The sequence below is a fragment of the Dama dama genome, chromosome 13 (genome assembly GCF_033118175.1).
Source record: "Dama dama isolate Ldn47 chromosome 13, ASM3311817v1, whole genome shotgun sequence".
Lineage (NCBI taxonomy): Eukaryota > Metazoa > Chordata > Mammalia > Artiodactyla > Cervidae > Dama > Dama dama.
The window spans coordinates 32,714,999-32,734,861 of NC_083693.1; the positions used below are offsets into that span (position 1 = coordinate 32,714,999).

Consider the following 19,863-nt stretch of genomic DNA (forward strand, 5'->3'; position numbering starts at 1 on the left):
AACTACTGATTCTGCAAACACAAACAATACTGAAAGTCAAATGACAAACTGAGAATATTAAAAACAGTTACAACAAATAGTATATATTCATGACAAAAGTGAGGAAAAGATCACCATCCAAATAGGGAAAAAAGTAAATGACTTCAGCAACTAATTGAAAGATAAAAAAGTATAAATGGGCAATAAATGCAGGACAATATTTCAATAAATACAGGATATTTTCTACCTTGTTAGCAATCAAAAGGGGGCAAAAGAAATAATGACTCCTAGTTTACCTTAAAAAAAATCAGCAAATTAAAAAAAATAGTTGTACTCTGTATTAGCAAAAGTTCAAAGAAACAGGCAATCTAAGAAGAGGTAATGGGAATAAAAATTTGATCTACTACACTTTTGGGGAGAAATGTGTCTTTTAGAACACCAGTCAAAAGTTCTTACTACCTAAAAACCTCAGCAATGGGAAAATGTTATTTTACTATCAGACGGTCTAAAGCACATGCTGTTGTATGGTAATGTATTGGGTTTAAAACCTACTTTTTTCAGGAGACACCTGTGACTTTGACTGTCCCCGCACCAGCCTGCAGGTGGCGCCGTCACCAGCACAGACACCACAGTTGTCCTCCTTGGCGTTGCTCCCCAGTTGCCGGTCGCAGCCCACTGCCTGCAGACAGAAGATACCGTCAGGAGTGGGTAGAGATATGGGCATATCAGACCTTATGTATTTCAGAAATCATACCGATGGTGTTATCCTTCTTAAATGTATGAGTTGGCTCTCTTTGATGAGAACACAGATTTTAAAATATATAATAATAAATAAAGGGACTTCCCTGGGGGTCCTGAGATTAGGACCTCTGGATTTGCCTCCCAATGCCCAGGACGTGTGAGTTTGATTTCTGGCTAGGGAGCTAAGATCCCACATGCCTCATAGCCAAAAGAAAAAAAAAAAAATCCCAAACATAAAACAGAAGCAATATTGTAACAAATTCAATAAAGAATTTGAAAATGGTCAAATCAAAAATAAAAAAATCTTAAAAATAAAAATAATATATAAAGCTTTACAGCACCATGTCATTTATATATAAAATTCTTATCCAAAGACCAAAGAATTAAAGATGGAGGCTCCCCTTTGACACTCTCGTCCTTAGTTTTTTATTTATACTTCTATTCAGCTATTTTATGTACATAAAATGAAAGGAACATTACAAATACTTCCTCTCTCCTCCTCCCCCAACCCCTTCTCTCTCTCTTTCTATCCCTACCCTAGTCCTGTTCTCTCATTTCTTCCCCCAGATGACCACTATTTTGAGGTTGATATATATCCTTCTGTTCCACAGTTTAATTTAATTTAATTTTTTTCTATTTTTAATCTCAATCTATACCTACATCACTGGTCTTCAGATCATAAAGAATCTGCCTACAATGCAGGAGACCTGGGTTCAATCCCTGGGTTGGAAAGATCCCCTGGAGAAGAGAATGGCAACCTACTCCAAGATTCTTGCCTGGAGAATTTCATGGACAGAGGAGCCTGGTGGGCTATAGTCCATGGTGTCGCAAAGAGTCAGACACAACTAAGCGACTAACACACATACCTATATCTTATTCATATTGATAAATCCATCTCTCTCAATATCCTGTATCTGGATCTTTGTATATCCTTCTGTATCATTATCTATATTTATACCTACAAATTTTTACTTATATATGTATATATGTGTGTGTATAAAATTCTTCTAAAACCTTTTATCAATAATTTTTAACATATAAGGAATTAACAAGAGAGATATCTCAGAATATGCTTATACTGACATCCTTCAGTCTCTTGTGAATTATTACTTTTTGTAAGTGAAGAGAAGTGAAGTGAAAGTCACTCAGTTGTGTCCAACTCTTTGAGATCCCATGGACTTATTAGTCCATGGAATTCTCCAGGCCAGAATACTAGAATGGGTAGCCTTTCCCTTCTGCAGGGGATCTTCCCAACCCAGGGATCGAATCCAGGTCTCCCACATTGCAGGTGGATTCTTTGCCAGCTGAGCCACAAGGGAAGCCCAAGAATACTGGAGTGGGTAGCCTTTCCCTTCTCCAGGGGATCTTCCCAACCCAGGAATCGAACCAGGGTCTCTTGCATCGCAGCCAGATTCTTTACCCACTGAGCTATGAGGGAAGCTTTTGTGAGTAGTGTGTGTGCATCTGCTGAACTGTGAGCTTCCTTATATGGGAAAAAGGGCTACATCTTATATTTATTTTTATTTTATAAATATGACTTTTACATGACATACACCTAGTAATATTAACACTAACTAATGAGCTGGTTTATTTCTAACTCTCTGCACACTTTCAGTGTTATTTGTATTTATATGCCTGGTGGTTAAGTGCAGAGACCTTGGAGGCAAACAGCCCGATTACAACAACTACCTAGTCCTACCACCCCTTTCAAGATGCAGGATGTACAACAATGCAAACTACTCTAGGAGACTCATTTTCCTCAAAGTAAAATAGGGACATTCACACATACTTCACAGAGGGTCTATACTAGGAATGAAATGAGAAAATACATGTAAAACTCCTAGTACAGTGATTAGAATACTCGAAGGGCTCAACAAAAGAGAGCCCCTTGAATCACCCCTCTCTGTTTTTCATTTTGCCTGGACTCCCGGGTTGAGCCCTACACTTCGGCTTGGGGGAACTGCTGGATCAGAGTCTGTATCCAAGGTGTTGACTGGAATATAAAACTGGAGGAAGTCGAAACCACATCTATCGACTATTCTTTTCAAAGTGCTGCTGCTGAAGGGAAGGAACAAGATCAAATGAAAGTTTCAGGGAGAGGTGGGAAAAGTTCCAAGGAAGTTTGAGGAAAAGCCTATGATTAGAGATATTTTCAAATTCACAGAGGGATGTCGTGAAGAAAGGCTTTACATTTGTTCTGTGTATTTTCAAATGGTGAAAGATACAGGTTTAGGTGTAATTTAGTTCAATATGAGAACGTTTTTAGAGTCAGAGTTATCCAACAATAAATATTCAATCACAGGCTAGGTAGGAGACTTTGGGACAGGAAAACTGAAGAGGGGATTAAATTATTTGATGAGCAGCTGAATCCTCTGAGACCCTTTCATTCTGATTATATGATTTTTTATAAAGATAATAGTGAAACAGTAATAATAGTTGATTTTTATTGAATGCTGGTGTTATGCCAAGCATGTAATACACATTATTTCATTTAATTTTCATGGCCACCGTTTGATACCTTTTATCTCTATTTTACAAATTAGACATCTGACTGTTTCTGAGGTTACATGACTTTCCAACATTACACAACTAGTATATTGTTTGAACATCCAGGTCCTCTGACACCAGAATCTTATCACTATGCTCTATCTTCCTCACCTTTAGTATCAGCAGATGGAAAACAACAAACCCAGTTACACAGGCTATTATATTAATATTTACTAAGTACATGTGGAATAACTTAAGAGTGATTGATTTTGGAACCATACTTACATGGTTAAGATTTAATCAATGAGTAACTTGTGTTCAAGCAACTTTCTCCAAGGGGAGTAATTCTACCATTAAATTATAGAAATACTGTTCCTGGGCCAAGCTCTGTCCTCACACATGTGAGTCCCTGAGCACTTTGCATTTCATGAGAATGAGAATCGCTCTTTATCTGGTCATTCAGGAAGGGTGTGGGTTTAGGAGCTAGGATGGGCTTGTTTTGAAGGGTGTTTAGAGCCTTGCAAGATCTTGCACAATCAAATACCTCCCTGAGCACTGATATTTATTTCATAATTTTTAAAGTTACAGTTCATCCAAATCCTGCAGCCAAAAAAAGCATGTGAAAACATCACAGAAAAATAATATCTAAAAAGATCTGATTGCCTTGTGATTCATAGGAGATAAGCCAAAACTGCCCTTGAAATTGAGGGACTACTGAATACTGGCTCTCAGATCTCATCATAATCAACAATGACCAACTTTTTAAGAATTGCCTGAAGCATTTTCAAGTTCAGTAACTTCTCCTGAAGTCAAGATCTCTAGCTGTAATGATTTAAAAATCGCTAATTGATAAACATGTCAATAAAATGTATTAACATCCACACAGCCAATTTGTATAGAGCCAGGCATTACAGTCTAAATTAATAAGATGGATTCCTATTTTACAGTGCAGTTGATGAGACAAGTTACACAACACAGGGGATAATATAAGTAAAAACTTAAGATATATGAGCAGTGCTTTGGGGAATAAATACTCACATATAAATCGTCACTTCAGTGAAGGATTATTTCATAGTTCCAGCCTATGATTTCTTACACTGTTCACAGAAGTCAGTGTTTAAATAAGGGTCTTTACTCCAGATGGAACAAAGTATGAATTTCCCAGATCAGTCAAATTTAATCCTTCAAGAAGCAAATAATTTTTTGAGTCAACTTCTGTTTGAGATCTCTGAAAATTGAATTCTACATTACCAAAAATTCTAACATTTCTGCCTGAAAAATCAGAGTATATGCAGCTATGGCAGTCATTAGGAATATTCATAAATAATTAGTTTCTCCCTTAAGCCCATGGAGGACTGCACTTCCCTACCTCCTTAGAAATAAGTGTGGTCATTGATTGTCTTTGGCCAACGAAATATGAGTCTAAGTGTCTGCATCTCTTTGGTTAGAAGCTTCAAGGGTCAGTGCATGAGTCACACGTTCCCCTCCTCACTGCTGTAGTTATTATGTAAAATGTGTGTGCAAATAAAGGCTCCTTCAGTCTGGGTCTCAGAGACATTCAAGGGCAGAGACCCCTGCTGACCCACATTGGCCAAGTAGCATGAATTAAAAGTAATCTTTGTTTTAAGCCATGGAGCTTTTGGAGGGTTGTTTATTACTGAAGGAAAACCTAGCCTCTATTATATTGGAGTTCTACTTAACTATTGATGGATAGAGCAATGTCATTAACATCACGGTGTTGCTTGAAATTGAATACTTCACATTAAAATCTAGATTTCTGGTTCCTGTTGACAAAAACTGATGTTTATATATGGTTGATCCCTTGAGCACATCAACAAGCAGGTATATATTCTCTAGCACATGATAGCTCTCATTACTCACTATGACTACACCTGAGCAGTCTTCCTCCCTGAGTGGGGTGTAGATATTTGAGTTTCAACCTCTATCCTAAACTGTCTAAGCATCGCTCACCTATTGTGCTAACTGTCGTCTGCTAGAATAGCATCTCATTTTCAAACTTCAGTGATACTTGCAGTAACACAAAAAGTAAAAATATCATCAATATAGCACAAAAGTTAAAAAAACAGATTTTGGAATTCAGTTTCTTGGGTTCAAATTCCAGCTCTACCATTTTCTAGCTGTATCATCAGGGCAAATCACTTAGCCTCTTCAAATTCCAGTTTCCTTATGAACACAGTGAGGATTATGACTATCCTGGCTTCAGAGTGTCTGATGTGCTAACACAGCCAAGGGCTTAGACAGTGCCTGACCCCGAGTAAGCAACCAGTATGTGTTGGATGCTATTCTTTTTACTAGAAACACAGAGTGATTTCTTCATTTACCCAGTCGTCAAGGAATTCAATAAACCTGAAAGATACATTGGATTTGTTCTGCAGATCTGGTTCCAAACAGGTCCTGTTTCCGGTAAAAATCAGGCCCCCAAAGCAAAAGCAAATTTCATTGAGTGAGTATGGTTGTCTAATGCTAGATGCTGTGCTCAGACTCATGGTAGGTTCTTCCTAAGAGCATGGTGACACAGTCATGTAAATAAGCAAACTCTAAACACACTTGCAAAAATTATTTGCAGCCTCTGCCAAGTGAACGTCAGGGCTCAGTTCACTGATTCTGAAGTAATCAGAGAGAACCACACAGTTTGATTTCTCCCATCCCAATAACTGTGGACAGCCATAGCCACACAGTCCACAAAAGGGAATTTATATGAACATTATCCCGTGGAAGGAAAGATACTGAATTCAACTGAGAAGCATGTGAGTCACTTCTGAAGAAGTGCATACAATTCTTTTGACCTGGATAGCCTTACCAGAAGAGCACTCAGCTTTCAGCAAGCGACCACCTGCCCAAAAAATCCACTTGCCCGTCAGACTCACAAAAACATGATAGGAAGCACACACTCTACTTTAATTTTTTTTCCATCTGATCCTAGTTCCCCAACCAAGGATCAAACCTGCACCCTGCCCTCTGCATTGGAAGCATGTAGTCTTAACTACTGAACCTCCAGGGAAGTCCCAGGAAGTACACATTCTAGAGGGACTAATTCAGCATTGAAAACCACCTTTATCCTGTGTACCTGTTCAGTCACTCAGTCGTGTCCAACTCTTTGTGACCCCACCAAACTTGAACTAGAAAATTTAAGATTTGAGGCTGAGAGAGAAATAAAAGAGACCAAGAGATATGAACAACCTTTGCATCTGCAAGTAGATAAAACTCATTTATTCAACCAGTTTTTAGCTAAGTACTTTGGATGGGGACAAACATTGTGGGAGTACTGGGGCATGGCAGTGAGTTGAAACGTACAAGTTAAAAAGATAAAGAATGTCACGGTAGCTCAAAAAACAAGATCCAACTATGTTGTCTGAAGGTAGAATTGACTCAGCAATGGATTACATGTGTAGCTTGAAAGAGAAGACTCAAGAATGGTTTTTTTTAAAAAGGTACAGATGACCCTATCTGCAAAACAGAAATAGAGACAAAGACGTAGAGAACAAACACATGGACACCAAGTGGGGAAAAGGGGGTGGGATGGACTGGGAGATTGATACTGACACATATACACTACTATGTATAAAATAGATAACTAATGAGAACCTACCGTCTAGAGAGTAACACAACACTGTAAACAACTGTACCCCAACAAAATTTTTTTAAGAAAAGAATGACTCCAAGGTGTTGTGGTGAGCAACTGGAGATTGTTTTCCAGATGGAGGGATATAGGAAGGAGAAGCTCATCTGATAAGCAAGACCACAGTTCCTCCAAGCATAAGTCTTCAGAGATACCTGGAAGGGTCTGACACTTAGTAGATGGTTAGGGTCACTTGCTACTGTTACTGCTGTTTTTGTTATGCACATAATAGGGTAGATGGAATAGTAAACATTCCCTAGGTTTATAATTTTTTCCAGTGATCAAAGGAATGGAGTAGAATTCTATCCCTTCCCAACAATCCCCACACTGTCTCAGGAACCTGTCGTAGTCCCCTGAGTCCTCACCCCTATTGCAAGCCATGGGGGGTTATACCTCAGTCACATTCATCACAACTCTGCAAAGACCACTTTAAAAAGTCTGCTGGAGTACACTCATGCTAATTACTTAGTAAATAAGTCACTGCTCCTACAGGCCTCAAACAATGAATTACTTTTAACAAGAAAATTCAGAGAACCTATCAATACCAATAAATCAGTAGTTCTCAAAGTGGTGTCTCTGGGCTAGCATCATCAGCACCTCCTGGGAACTTGTTAGAAAGCAAATTTTGAGGCCAAACCCTAGACCTTTTGGGTCAGAAGCTCTGGAATTGGGGTTCAGAACACTGTTTTAACAAGTCCCTCAGGTAATTCTGATGTACTTTCAAGTTGGAGAACCACTGATCTAGAAAAATCCACAAGTCATATATTATAGTCTTTTGACTCTATGTGGGCAAAATTTACTATTTTGAATAAGTAAAATAAAATCTACAGGTGAATAACACTCCTTAAAATACGTTTTACATTAAAATCTTCAAAGGCAATATTTCGTCTGCATGAACCGAAGTACAGAAGAGAAAGGTTATCTTTACTGACAGTGGTTGCAGCACAGGCTGGAGACAGGGGCCCGGGCAGCAGGTGTGTCTTACCTGGCAGATGCCACTGATGCACATGTCCAAGGAGTCAGCGGTGCACCGAGTCCCATCCAGGACTTTGGGTGCCAGCTCCACCACCAAGTTTTGTCCCCGTGCCTGACACCTGAGCGCGCAGGGGGCAGCAGGGTCGTTGTACTGTGGAAGCCATTCATAATAACGTCCCTGGTACTGCACATCATTGTAGGCTGAACACTGCTGGGCTCGGAAGTCCTCTGCATCTGGAGGGCAGTCCTAAGTCAGAGAAAAAGGGCCACAGACACATCACGAGGTGAGCTGGACCAGCACAGGCTGAGCAAGAGTCCCATGAGAGCAGACCCCCACCTCCTTCTCTCCAGAAGTCACTTCATTCCTTCGTTGTTTTTTTTTTTAAACTTCAGACTCTTCAGTGTGGAATTCTACTGTGGAATTTTCTGATCACGGAGGGAATCACCTAATTTATTCTGATTATTTTTCCACTCAGGTAGTTTTTTTCAGATAATTAAAGCTTACCCTATGTAAATGCCAAATTCTGCTCTATTTTAAGCATACTGAATATAATATAAATTTTCAAACATATTACATAACCTCTTTGTTTTTGAAACAAGGGAAATGGAATGTTTTTGGAGTTTTCCTAAGGTTGACCTAAGGTCTTCCATAGGAAATATTAATCATCATCCATGCCTTCAGGAGCCATTTCAACGTAAATGATTATTAGCCATTATTTTAACTGGCCCCAAATTGCTGCACTAATGTGGGAACTTGCGTTTGTTTCACTGTTTTTGTCGTCTAGTTCAGAGCCTTTCCTCTCTTGCTCTCAGGCCCCCAGCCATCACTTTACTGGTACCCAGTGCCTGCCTTTGACTGGCTCTAGAATGGAAAGAGACAACATAGCTTTTTCAAATCTTGTCTACAACAAAAAGCAAATAAACAGCCCCAAGGAGCTCTCATGTGAAAGTCACAGCCGACTGTTTGCAACCCTAGTCCATGGACTTCTCTAGGCCAGAATGCTGGAGTGGGTAGCCTCTCCCTTCTGCAGGGGATCTTCCCAACCCAGGGATCAAACTCACTTCTCCAGCAGATCTTCCTGACCCAGGAATCAAACTGGGGTCTCCTGCATTGCAGGCAGATTCTTTACCAACTGAGCTATCAGGGAAGCCCCAAGGAGCTCTCATACTAATGATAAAAAGAGTTTGTACAAGTTTTGATGACTCAAGGATCTTATTTAATTACTAACCGATCTCATCAGACATTTCCCAAAGCAAGATGCCGAATGACCAAAACGTTACTTTACTCTTCTTGGTTTGGATATAATTTTCCAAAATTTTTTCTAATCATAAGTGTTAAATAGAATTTCAATTCTTTTAAAATTTTAACGTTTTAATTTGCATTTATTTTCATTATTTAGGTTTAGTATCTTTTCATGTATATTTGCTTCTTGCATTAATTCTTCAAAAATTTGGTTTTTGTCCTTCATTTATCTATGGAATGTTTGTGTTTTTATTATTTTAACAGATAAAGCTATTAAATTTCAGAGTGAAGTTATCAACTCTTTGTTGTTTGTATTGGAAATATTTTTCTCATTTAATTTTGTTTCTGGTGCTTTGTGAAGTCAAGAAGTTTTAAATTTTTATGTAGCCATATTCATATTTCCTTTCAAGGTGTCTTTCTTTACTAATGAGATATGCTTTTCACACCCGGCCATGAAAAAAGATAAACACTTAAATGTATTTTTCTAGTTCTTTATAGTTTAGCAATTATGTTTAACTCGTTATTGCATTTGGAATTTATTTTGATCTATGGGGTAAGGTAGAACTCTAACTTTATTTTTCTGCAAATAGTTATTAACAGATTATCAGTCAGAATTTTAAAATATAATTTCTTCTATTTATCCCCTTTTCACTACTTGATTTTTGTATTTTACTGTGTTTATGCTTTGGACCTTTATAAAATGCCTCAAATCCTTTTTGAATATAGTATTGTCCACGGAACTCTCCAGGCAAGAATATTGGAATGGGTAGCTTTTTTCCCTCCAGGGGATCTTCCCAACCCAGGGATCGAACCAGGGTCTCCTGCATTGCAGGCAGATTCTTTACCAACTGAGCTATCAGGGAAGCTTTTTTTGAATATAGGTATGGATGGCATCACCAACTCGATGGACCTGAGTTTGAGTAAACTATGGGAGTTGGTGATGGACAGGGAGGCCTAGCGTGCTGCGATTCATGAGGTCACAAAGAGTCAGACACGACTGAGCGACTGAACTGAACTGAACTGAGGGAATACATAAAATATAATTAATAAACATACCCCTGGAATTAGTTGTATTAACTTTGTTGTGAATCAATCTAAAATCTTATATTGTGTCCACATTTTTCTTTGTTTTAGCAAGATTAACCCTTAACCAAGGTCACACATATGAAAGAATCAAGTTGAAGAAGATTAAGACTGGATGACATTTTTCTCTTGGAATAAGGGCTTTGTCTTCCATCTAGCCATAGAGAAGATCATCAGTGATAAAATTATCTCAACTCCTCTTTCCTCAACCATAGCCTATTTTCTCTGTATCTGACTCTTTGAAATCCAAACCAGAGAATTTAAGAGAGCAAGGTAAAAATAACTTCCCTTGCATCAGGCCCACTTACCATCCTAAGCATGCTCCAGGAACTGCAAGTGCTAGCTGACTCCTGAATGTCTTAAACCCCCCAAATCAATGAAGCTTTACAAAATCAGCTAATTAACAGAAAGCAGCTAGGAAGCCAGCCGAAGCTGAGCCCTTGCTGAAGGGGTGGCTAGGTTGGTCTGTGTGACCCAGCCTCCTTTGCCGAGGCTGACTGTCAGAGGCAAACAACTAGTCCATGCCAGGTCAACCTTTCCCAGGAATTTGGAATTGCAACAGAAGAGTTGAAGCTGAGAACTCACATTACTCTGGGCTAGTTTTATGTGATGCATGTTGAAGCAAAGTGAGCCAGTTCCCACAGCAAAGAAGAAATAATTAGACATGAAAGAAGGTCAGATCACAAACCATGGGTTTCAATTGAAGGAATAAGTAACCCGGGCTTCACTTTCTGATTCCTGGGTCCTCAAGATGTGCTTATGCCTAAATTCCGCTAAATATCCACCCACCCATTCAGTGAATTCCATTTCTTTAAGCTAATCTGAGTGGGCTTCTATTCCTTACAAATGATGACCCCTGATTAAGACAGCCATATATCTGGACAGTGTTTTCTTGTTTACCAAGAAATATCACTTACATTCTCTCATCATCACCACCCTTCACATGAGGTAGGTCAGGATTATCATTAGCCTCGTTTTCATAAAGGGAGAAAACAGATCCAGAAGGTCTTCAGTCACTAGCCCAAACACAGACAACTAGAATATGACAGAGCCAAGACTGAGTCCCAGAGTAATGAGCATTCCATTCCATGATACTGCTTTCTAGTCATTCTGGGGGACATTGACTACTTAAATAAATGCTTTCATTCACATGGTGCTCTTCCAGTGTCAACACTAAGCCTGTCTAGTCTGCTTCAGCTGCGTCCCATGCCCTGGCTTGAGACAATCTAGGGATCCTTGTGTCTAAAGTTTAGTTGATGTTTGGAAAGCTTGGATGCCAAACATCCTTCTGCTTTCCTCTCTCCGAGACATGTTTCTTCACATCAGTTAAGTTCAAGACAATACTTATTTATTAAATATACTTTATGGGCTTTGCCCAGGTGACATGCTGTGAGGAACACAAAAGAAGAATATCATCCATAAGCTACCTAGTGAGCTTGTTCTCTTATTGGAGATGTAGAATCTATGTGCATGGAATTCACTGAAACAGTAGGCTATCTATTGCTGTTTGTAGACTTAGAGCAGGACTTTGCAATGAAAGAAATAAAATTGTTTTCCAAGAATTAAATTTAAAATTGAATAAATAGAGTTGATAAGGAAAGAATCAATCTGATAAGGAGAGAACAGATCCTAATCAGGAAGACTTGACTCAATCAGGAAGGAGTAGCCGGCCTGGGAGGCACAGAAATGGAAAAGGAGAAGGAAGAGGAGAGAGATGAAGGAGGAAGATAAGGAGGAGAAGGGGAAGAGATGGGGGGAAGGGAAGATGGAGAGGGAGGTGGAGAGGGGATGAGATACAGCAGACAACAAACAGCACCCATTCAAGGACCATTCTAAAGACAGAGGTCTCCCTTCCTTCCTAAAGCCATGAGAATACATCAACTTGTATGGACGACTCAGGGAGAGAAGTTGAGACTATCTGATAAACTGAGTATTTTTATGCAAGAGAGACCATTTCCTAAGAGATGATTTATATAATGGGATTGGACCAAACTAATTTGGATTAGATATATTCCCTTAGATAACCAGTGAGTAGGGACTCAGGAGAAATACAATTTTTGTATAAGCAAATTTGGACATTTTATCTTATGGTCCTATCCATGTTGTAGTATGAGCTAAATTTCATGATCCTCTTATATAGCAAATGCCAAATTTCCCAGCATAAAAATAAATTACCATAGGTGGCTATTAGCAGCTAGAATAAGCAAATGATGCATCATGAAGAAGCAACAGTTCAGAAGGGACCTAAACGGTGATATGATGTGAATAGGACAAGATATGACAGACAACATAAGCAAAAGGCAAACAGTAGAAATAAGTTCAATATCTATGAGGCACAGCCTTGTCCAGCCAGGATGAATAAGAGATAAATCTCACCAACTGCTGGAGGGCCTGAAATGTAAATGAGGGGAACTGAAAGCAAAAAAGACCTACAGTGGGGAGTGACACAGAAAAGGGACACAATAAATGGCATTTTAGGAGGGCCAGGACGATAGCAAGATGGGCTGGAGTTCTGGAGACAGATATGAGAGGACGTGGTCCTTGCCTAAAGTAGGAGCAGAGTATAGGATCCAGAGTATAAAGGATCTTTCAGGGGTCACATCAAATGTTACCTCTTCTGGAAAATTGTCAGGGAGCCCAGAAAACCCACTGTGCAGAATTACGCATGCCTCAGTCTATGTTCGTATAAAAATGTGTTCAGGCTACAAAAACACTCTTTCCAAATTATGATATATTCATTTTTAAAAATATGTTCCCTTTGCTCTCTTCTAGCTTTACCTTTAATCCCATAAAGCCTGGTATAAAAACATATGAGTGAGTGAATTCAGGTGCAAGGCCTCCTTGGTGACATGCATGACTGCCCTTGGAACCTCTCCACTTCTCCATACACCCCTGATAAGGATAATTCTTCCCTGAGGCCTCAGTGGCCCAGCCCTGGCTGCAAGAGTCCATGCTGAGTACTGATCGGAGGGTCATGTCTGAGGACAGCCATTACCTGAAGCCATAGGACTGCACACAGACATGTTCTGTTCCCTTCATCTCACAGGCCTTCCAGCCCAAAGTCTGATCTCCCCTAATCACTTTCAACTTTGTAGGGAGTATGAGGATTAAATTTACTTATTCATGAAAAGGCACTCAAAACAATGCCTAGGATTTTTAGTAGTACTTAATGAGTCTGAGCCATTGTTGTTGCTATTATTATTGATCTTGGTTAGGAGTTAGAAAGCAGGTACACATGTGAAAAATTACATGGTCCTAAGGCTGAGAGCCTGAGCCTTCAAATAACCAGGAACAGAAAAGTATTAGTAACCTCAGGATCAGGACCAAATGTCAGGTCTCCAGGGCTCACCAGCAATACCTTCTGCTTCTCAATATAGCACACTCCCCTATGTGGCCACTGAGTGACATCCCTTGGATGGAATGGGAGATCTTGCAGTTCCATCACATAGAGTTCTCAGATCCCCAGCAGTGTAGGTGCAGGCATCTTTGAATCACAAAGCAAGTTTCCCTTATAACAACAGTACCTGACCTGGGAATCACTGAAGGCAGCTTCCTTCAGAGGAGTGGGTGACGTGCCCAATCCCCAGGGACAGAGGAGCCACTGACTATTGAACAAGTGTGGGCTATTTCAGTGAGGACATTGGAAGCATTGAGAAGCAAGAGCAGGACTCATAACTCAGTTCTCCCTCCACTTGATGAGGGCTGCAGAACAGTCCCCACTCCTGCTCTCTGGACTCCTTGGAGATTTCAACAAGGTTATTCTAAATCCCTAATTAATGAAACAGGAAGCATCTCAAGTAATTACATGTAAAAAAAGAAACCAAGATGTGACCATATTCATACCCTGAGTTCATTCTGGTTACATCCACTATGGGGCTTCCCAGGTGGTTCTAGTGGTAAAGAACTCACTTGCCCAAGCAGGAGACATGAGAGACACGGGTTAGATCCTTGGGTCAGGAAGATCCCCTGGAGGAGGGCATGGCAATCCACTCCAGTATTCTTGCCTGGAGAATCCCAAGGACAGAGGAGCCTGGCAGGCAACAGTCCATGGGGTCAGAAAAGAGTTGGACACGACTGAAGCGATTCAGCATGCATGCACGCACATAGACTTATGGCATTGGACACCCTTGCAAGGTTTCTATAATCATTTCTGAAAAGGAACAGATCTTCTTACAGATCATCAACCCTGCAGCTAGGGCTGCATTTATCCATGTGGTCAGCAGCAGGGCTTGAGTATCATGGCTTCAGATACTTGGCACATGGAGAGGGAGGGGTGCCCTGAACACTACTGATATATATGAGAGATCTGCCATAGGGTGCCCTTCTTCCCTGTAAGGAATGTTGTTGGAAACTCTGCATTTGTAATGGCGAGTGCAGAAATTAACGTCCTGTTCTAATGAAATCTCTCTAACAACCCTCGTAGGACTCCCAACTCTGAGAAACAGAAGAGGGTGACATTTACATGGCTGTCCTCTCCACTAGCTCCCACCTCCTAAGCATCTCCTTCTTACCAGCCTAGAGATGCTAAAGATTTCTGCAAATTCCTCTGAGGGGGGCATCAGTTAGAGACCAAGGTACTCTCAAGACCCTCAGAGCCTCAAAGGCATCAGACCTTCACTCAAACTAATGTTTGTGTTTGACCATTGCAACCAATATGCACCAATTTTAGAGATTACATTTTATCTCTATATCGTATGGCACAATAATCCTAGACCTTTATCACCCTTGTGCTGAAAAGAGCAGTGTTTTGGAATTAGCTAGAACAGTCTCTCACACACACACCTAGAATGAAATCTCAGAATGCAATATCTTGATCTGGGCATTTAAAATGAATCCCCCAGATAGCTTCACAGAGTACTGCTTGACAGTATACTGTTGTGAAATTTATTCTGGAATGACTGCAAGTAATTTGCCATACCAATTTATCTGAGAAGACAAGCTGTTCCGTGGTGTTCATCAGAATAATGCACCTTCCCCAAAGATGGTCACAACATAATCCTTAGGACCTGTGATTAGGCTACTTTATATGGCGAAAGGGGCTTTGTCCAAATCATCCTTTGACTACAGTTAACAACCCTGAGATGGGGAGATTAGCCTAGATTATCTGGGTAGGTGAAACTTGTTCAGTTGTCATCAAAGGCCAATGTGACTACATAAAAACGGACAGAGAGATGTAATGTTGCTGGCTTTGAAGACGGAAAAGGGGTCCACAAGCCAAGGAATGAGGGCAGCCTCTAGAAGCTGGAAAAGACAAAGAAATAGATCCTTCTCTGGAGACTCCAGAAGGAACGCAGACCTGCCAACATAATAATTTTAGCCCAGTGAGGCCATTATCAGACCTCCAACCTCCAGAACTATAAGATAAATTTGTGTTGCTGTAAGCAAGTGTGTTGTAACGCATTACAGCAGCAATTAAAAAATAAAATGTACCCAGGAAAAAGGCAGCAGACCCAAAAGTCATGTTTATAAGTCCCCCAGGCTGCTCATGCATCCACATGCTAGACTCTGCTTATACCTAAATGCCAGCCTGTACCTACTTCTCTCCCTCCTCCTCCCCTCCTGGATTCCAGCTTACTTAATTGTGTACCTAAGCACACGTGTGTCACTCAATTCTCCAAGCTCATCTTGTCATAAGGACACACAAAACCTATTTGCTTTGTCTCCCAAAATCCCTTTTAGGACAGAGTGGACACAAATATACTGACCTGAGGGCTGGAAGTCATTGTATTTTGAGTGCCCCCAAAATTCGTTGCTGTTGTTCAGTCGCTAAGTCATGTCTGACTCTTTGTGACCCCATGGACTGAAGCACACCAATCTCCTCTGTCCTTCAATATCTCCTGGAGTTTGCTCAAATTCATGTCCATTGGGTCGGTGATGCTGTCCAACCATCTCATCCTCTGCCCAATAAATAAGAATTTTTCCCACCCATATTTGAGAGAGAAACATTTCTGCTTCGTCACTTAATAAAACAGACTGAAAATATGGCTTGAGTTCCACAGACAAAAGGTCTTGCTAACACTGTGTGTTCTCCACTCCCCAAGTCCAGAGCTGCCCATGGAAGAGAAGTTCTGGTCTATAGAACAGAAATGCTTACTCAGGACTGCAGTCTCACACTGGTCCAGGACAGAGGAGGAGGAGAGAACACAGTCCCCCAGTAAGTGAAATATTTAAAATAAATGGACTTAGATCTCCAGGGTTTCAGAATTTCCTTTGAACTCCTGTCATTTCAATTTGGGTATAAAATAGGATTTGTGTTTTCTGATATTTATTTTGCATTGCACATTTGTATTGGAATTTTATTTTTTGTTCATTTTGATCACTGTAGGATGAGAGTAAGGTTTATAAAGCCTTCCCCAGGTGTGATTTTCCTGAGTCACGACCTTCAGTACTCCTTAATACATTTTGCAGGGGGCAGGACAGGTGTTTTGGAGCACGAGAAACAGCACTAGAGAAGTTCAAGTCTGTACTCTTCCCACGTGGTCTCTGGAAAATAATTTCACCTCCCTCATCCCCAGTCCCCTCATTTGAAAAAACTAACCACACCTCATATGCAAACATCTCAGAGATGGTTGTGAGGGTTAGGTGAAATCCCATACATAGAGCACTTTGAACTTGGAAGGCATTTATAAATATTATGTATTGTTTCTATGAAATCAGAAATTATTAAATGTTTACCAAATTAGACCATAATGTGACCTAAAAAAGGTAGTATAAATGGAAGGTATGAGATACACAAAATCTGTCATCAATTAAACAAATATTCAAATTTTCCACAAAGAGTACCAAGAGGCCATTAGCTCTACAATACATAATATTATTACTTAAAACATGAACATATTTTATGGGATTATATATTTTTATGACAGAACTTACATGATTGCTGCAAGTCTTGTATCGAATATTCTGCCCTTCACAATTCCTGGTGGGGGGAAAGAAAATAAGGATTTCATGGAAGTTGCAAGCAGGGGAAAAAAAAGTGAAAACAAGGCACTTGTAAAACTTTTATTCATGAACACTGACTCAAAGATTCAAAGTTTAAATTCTAAGAAATAACTTTTAGGAATCAGGAGGCCAAAAAGTCTCACAGAAGTGTCACAATAGTGAATTCTTTAGCTGAATTCACCTAATAGTATTACTTAAGCACAGTTTTAGCCCTAGGGTTCATATAACCACTGAAATTAATAGTATTATAGTATTGTGTGTATAATGTGTGCATATTTTTTTCCCCCTGTGAAAAAGGAAAGGAAAGCTACTGGCACCCCCCTGTGGTAGCACCCCACTGTGGGAGAATTTCTCTTCCTTACTTGCTGAGGTCACCAAGTTAACTGAGCCCTCTATACAAAACATCATCTCACTTACATGTGAAATCTAAAATATGACACAAATGAACATATCTATGAAATAGAAACTGACTCATGGACGACGAGAATGGACTTAATGTTTGCCAAGGTAGGGCAGTTGGGAAGGGTGGACTGGGAGCTTGGGATTAGCAGATGCGAACTAGTATATATAGGATGGATAAAGAACAAGGTCAGACTATACAGCACAGGGAATTATATTCAATAACTATGATAAACCATATGGAAAAGAATATAAAAAAGAATTAAATATGCATAACTGAGTCAGCATGCTGTAGGGCAGAAATTACATTGTAAATCAACTACACTTCAATAAAGTCTAAAAAGCAAAAAAAATTTTAAAGCACAATTCCTAAAAAACAAAAAATTTCCTAATGCATTGAACAGGTATATTTAATCATATTTTCATATGTCACTACATTCACATTAACTGTTAAAATACTCTAAAGAAATACAACTGTCTCTGCCAGGAATTAGCTTGAGGCAATGCTTATATTTTACTTCAGCCACTGGTCTTACTAAACAAATGCTACAAAATAGTGTTGGGGCAACTTTCTTAGACTACTGATACTGTAGGGTCTGAAGTCATATCCCCATATACATATAGGTTTGAGAATCCAGGATGACTACCACACACACTCTCCTCCCCTCCAGCCACTTGCTCTGGGACCCTGCACTCATCTTCCAGGCAGACTTTCCTTCTGGACGTCTGGAATTCCATCTGGCAGGTCCCTTCCTCAGTGCAGGGCTTGCTGCTCTGTATTTTCTATATACATTAACTCCTTAGGATAACTCACATGTCAACTTTTCCAACTTTTCCATGGAGTTATGTTTTTACCCTTGAAGTTTCCCTGGTCAATTCAATGGCAAATTTGGAGCCAGAAAAGCTAAACACAGGCTTAACTCACAATCTTGAATTAAAAGTCAATTGTCACTATGTCATTTATTTTAGAATAGTTAATCTGGGAAGAACAGAACTGCTACAAATTGAATCCAAAGAGATTATTATTATTTTTTTTACTGGTGTGATTTAAATATGAGCCTATAGGAAATGACTGAATCAGTCTATGTCAGAAATATACAACTCACTGCATACCCTTTCTGACAATTCTATTTTTATCAACTATAAAAAGAATAAGTGAAAACTAATAATGTGCCAAGAAGTATAAAGGAGGAAAATACATCATGAAAAAATCCCATCATCAAGACCTTTACCCTTAATATTTTAGCATTTCATCTTCCAGTGTTTCTGCCATAATTTATTTACAGATTTATTTATAGCCAATTCAACTGTGTATTCAGTTTAATATTATAACCATATTCCTACTTTATTAATAATTCCTTGGAAAAATTATTTAATGACTACATAATAAACCATTATAAATACATTACTTGTCTTATAGTTTTGCATTTGAATTTTTTTAAATTGTGGTAAAATACACATCACATAAAATTTACGATCCTAACCAATTTTAAGTATACTATGCAAAACTGTAAGTATATTCACACTGTTGTACAGACACTGGGCTTCCCCGGTGGCTCAGACAGTAAAGAATTTGCCTGCAATGTAGAAGACCTGGGTTCCATCCCTGGGTGGGGAAGATCCCCTGAAGTGGGAAATGGCAACTCACTCCAGTATTCTTGCCTGGAGAATCCCATGGACAGAGGAACCTGGCAGGTTACAGTCCATAGGATCACATAGAGTCAGGCATGACTGAGCAACTAACACACACACACACATTAACTTTTGTAGGCACTTGCGCTGTCTCTTGTTTTTCCCTACTTTTAAAATTTATGTATAGTAAAATTCACTTTTGGGGGGGTTCACAATTCCAAGAGACTTAACAAACTCAAACAGTTGTGTAAGCACTGCCACAATCAACATGTGGAACAGATCCATCATCCCATAAATGCCCTCAGGTTGCCCCCCTATAGCCAACTTCTCTCCACCCTCAGCCCCTGGCAGCCACTGACTTGTTTTCTGCCCCCATTAACTTTACCTTATCCTGTAAATGGAATCACACAGCATATAGTCTTTTGACTATATCCATCCATGTTGATGTGTGTACCCGTAGTTTACTCCTTAACTGCTGAACACTATTCCACTGTATGTATCACACAATTTACCTACTCACCAGCTGGATATTTGAGTTGTTTCCAGCTTTTAGCAATTGTAAACACAAATGTTGTAAACATTCACACACAGGTTTTGTGTGAACACAACTTCAGTTCTCTTGGGTAAATACTCATAAGCAAGATTGCTGAGTCTTCTTATTTTATATAATAATTTTCTGCTAAACATTTTTTTGCTTCCATTTTTGTTCAAATTTAGGTTACATATCTAGAAATGGAAAACA

The 19,863-nt window shown here is 39.5% G+C and overlaps 1 protein-coding gene across 1 annotated transcript in view; it reads right to left on the reverse strand.

The window, feature by feature from the left end:
* Positions 1-19,863, reverse strand: part of ADAMTSL3 (ADAMTS like 3) — a 371,458-nt gene that overhangs the window by 209,534 nt on the left and 142,061 nt on the right. The window contains exons 4-6 of the mRNA XM_061158827.1: positions 17,022-17,067; positions 7,833-8,069; positions 532-658 (exon numbers count right to left, since the gene is read on the reverse strand). Of these exons, the coding sequence (XP_061014810.1) occupies positions 532-658; positions 7,833-8,069; positions 17,022-17,067 (410 nt within the window). The remainder of the gene's footprint in view (positions 1-531; positions 659-7,832; positions 8,070-17,021; positions 17,068-19,863) is intronic.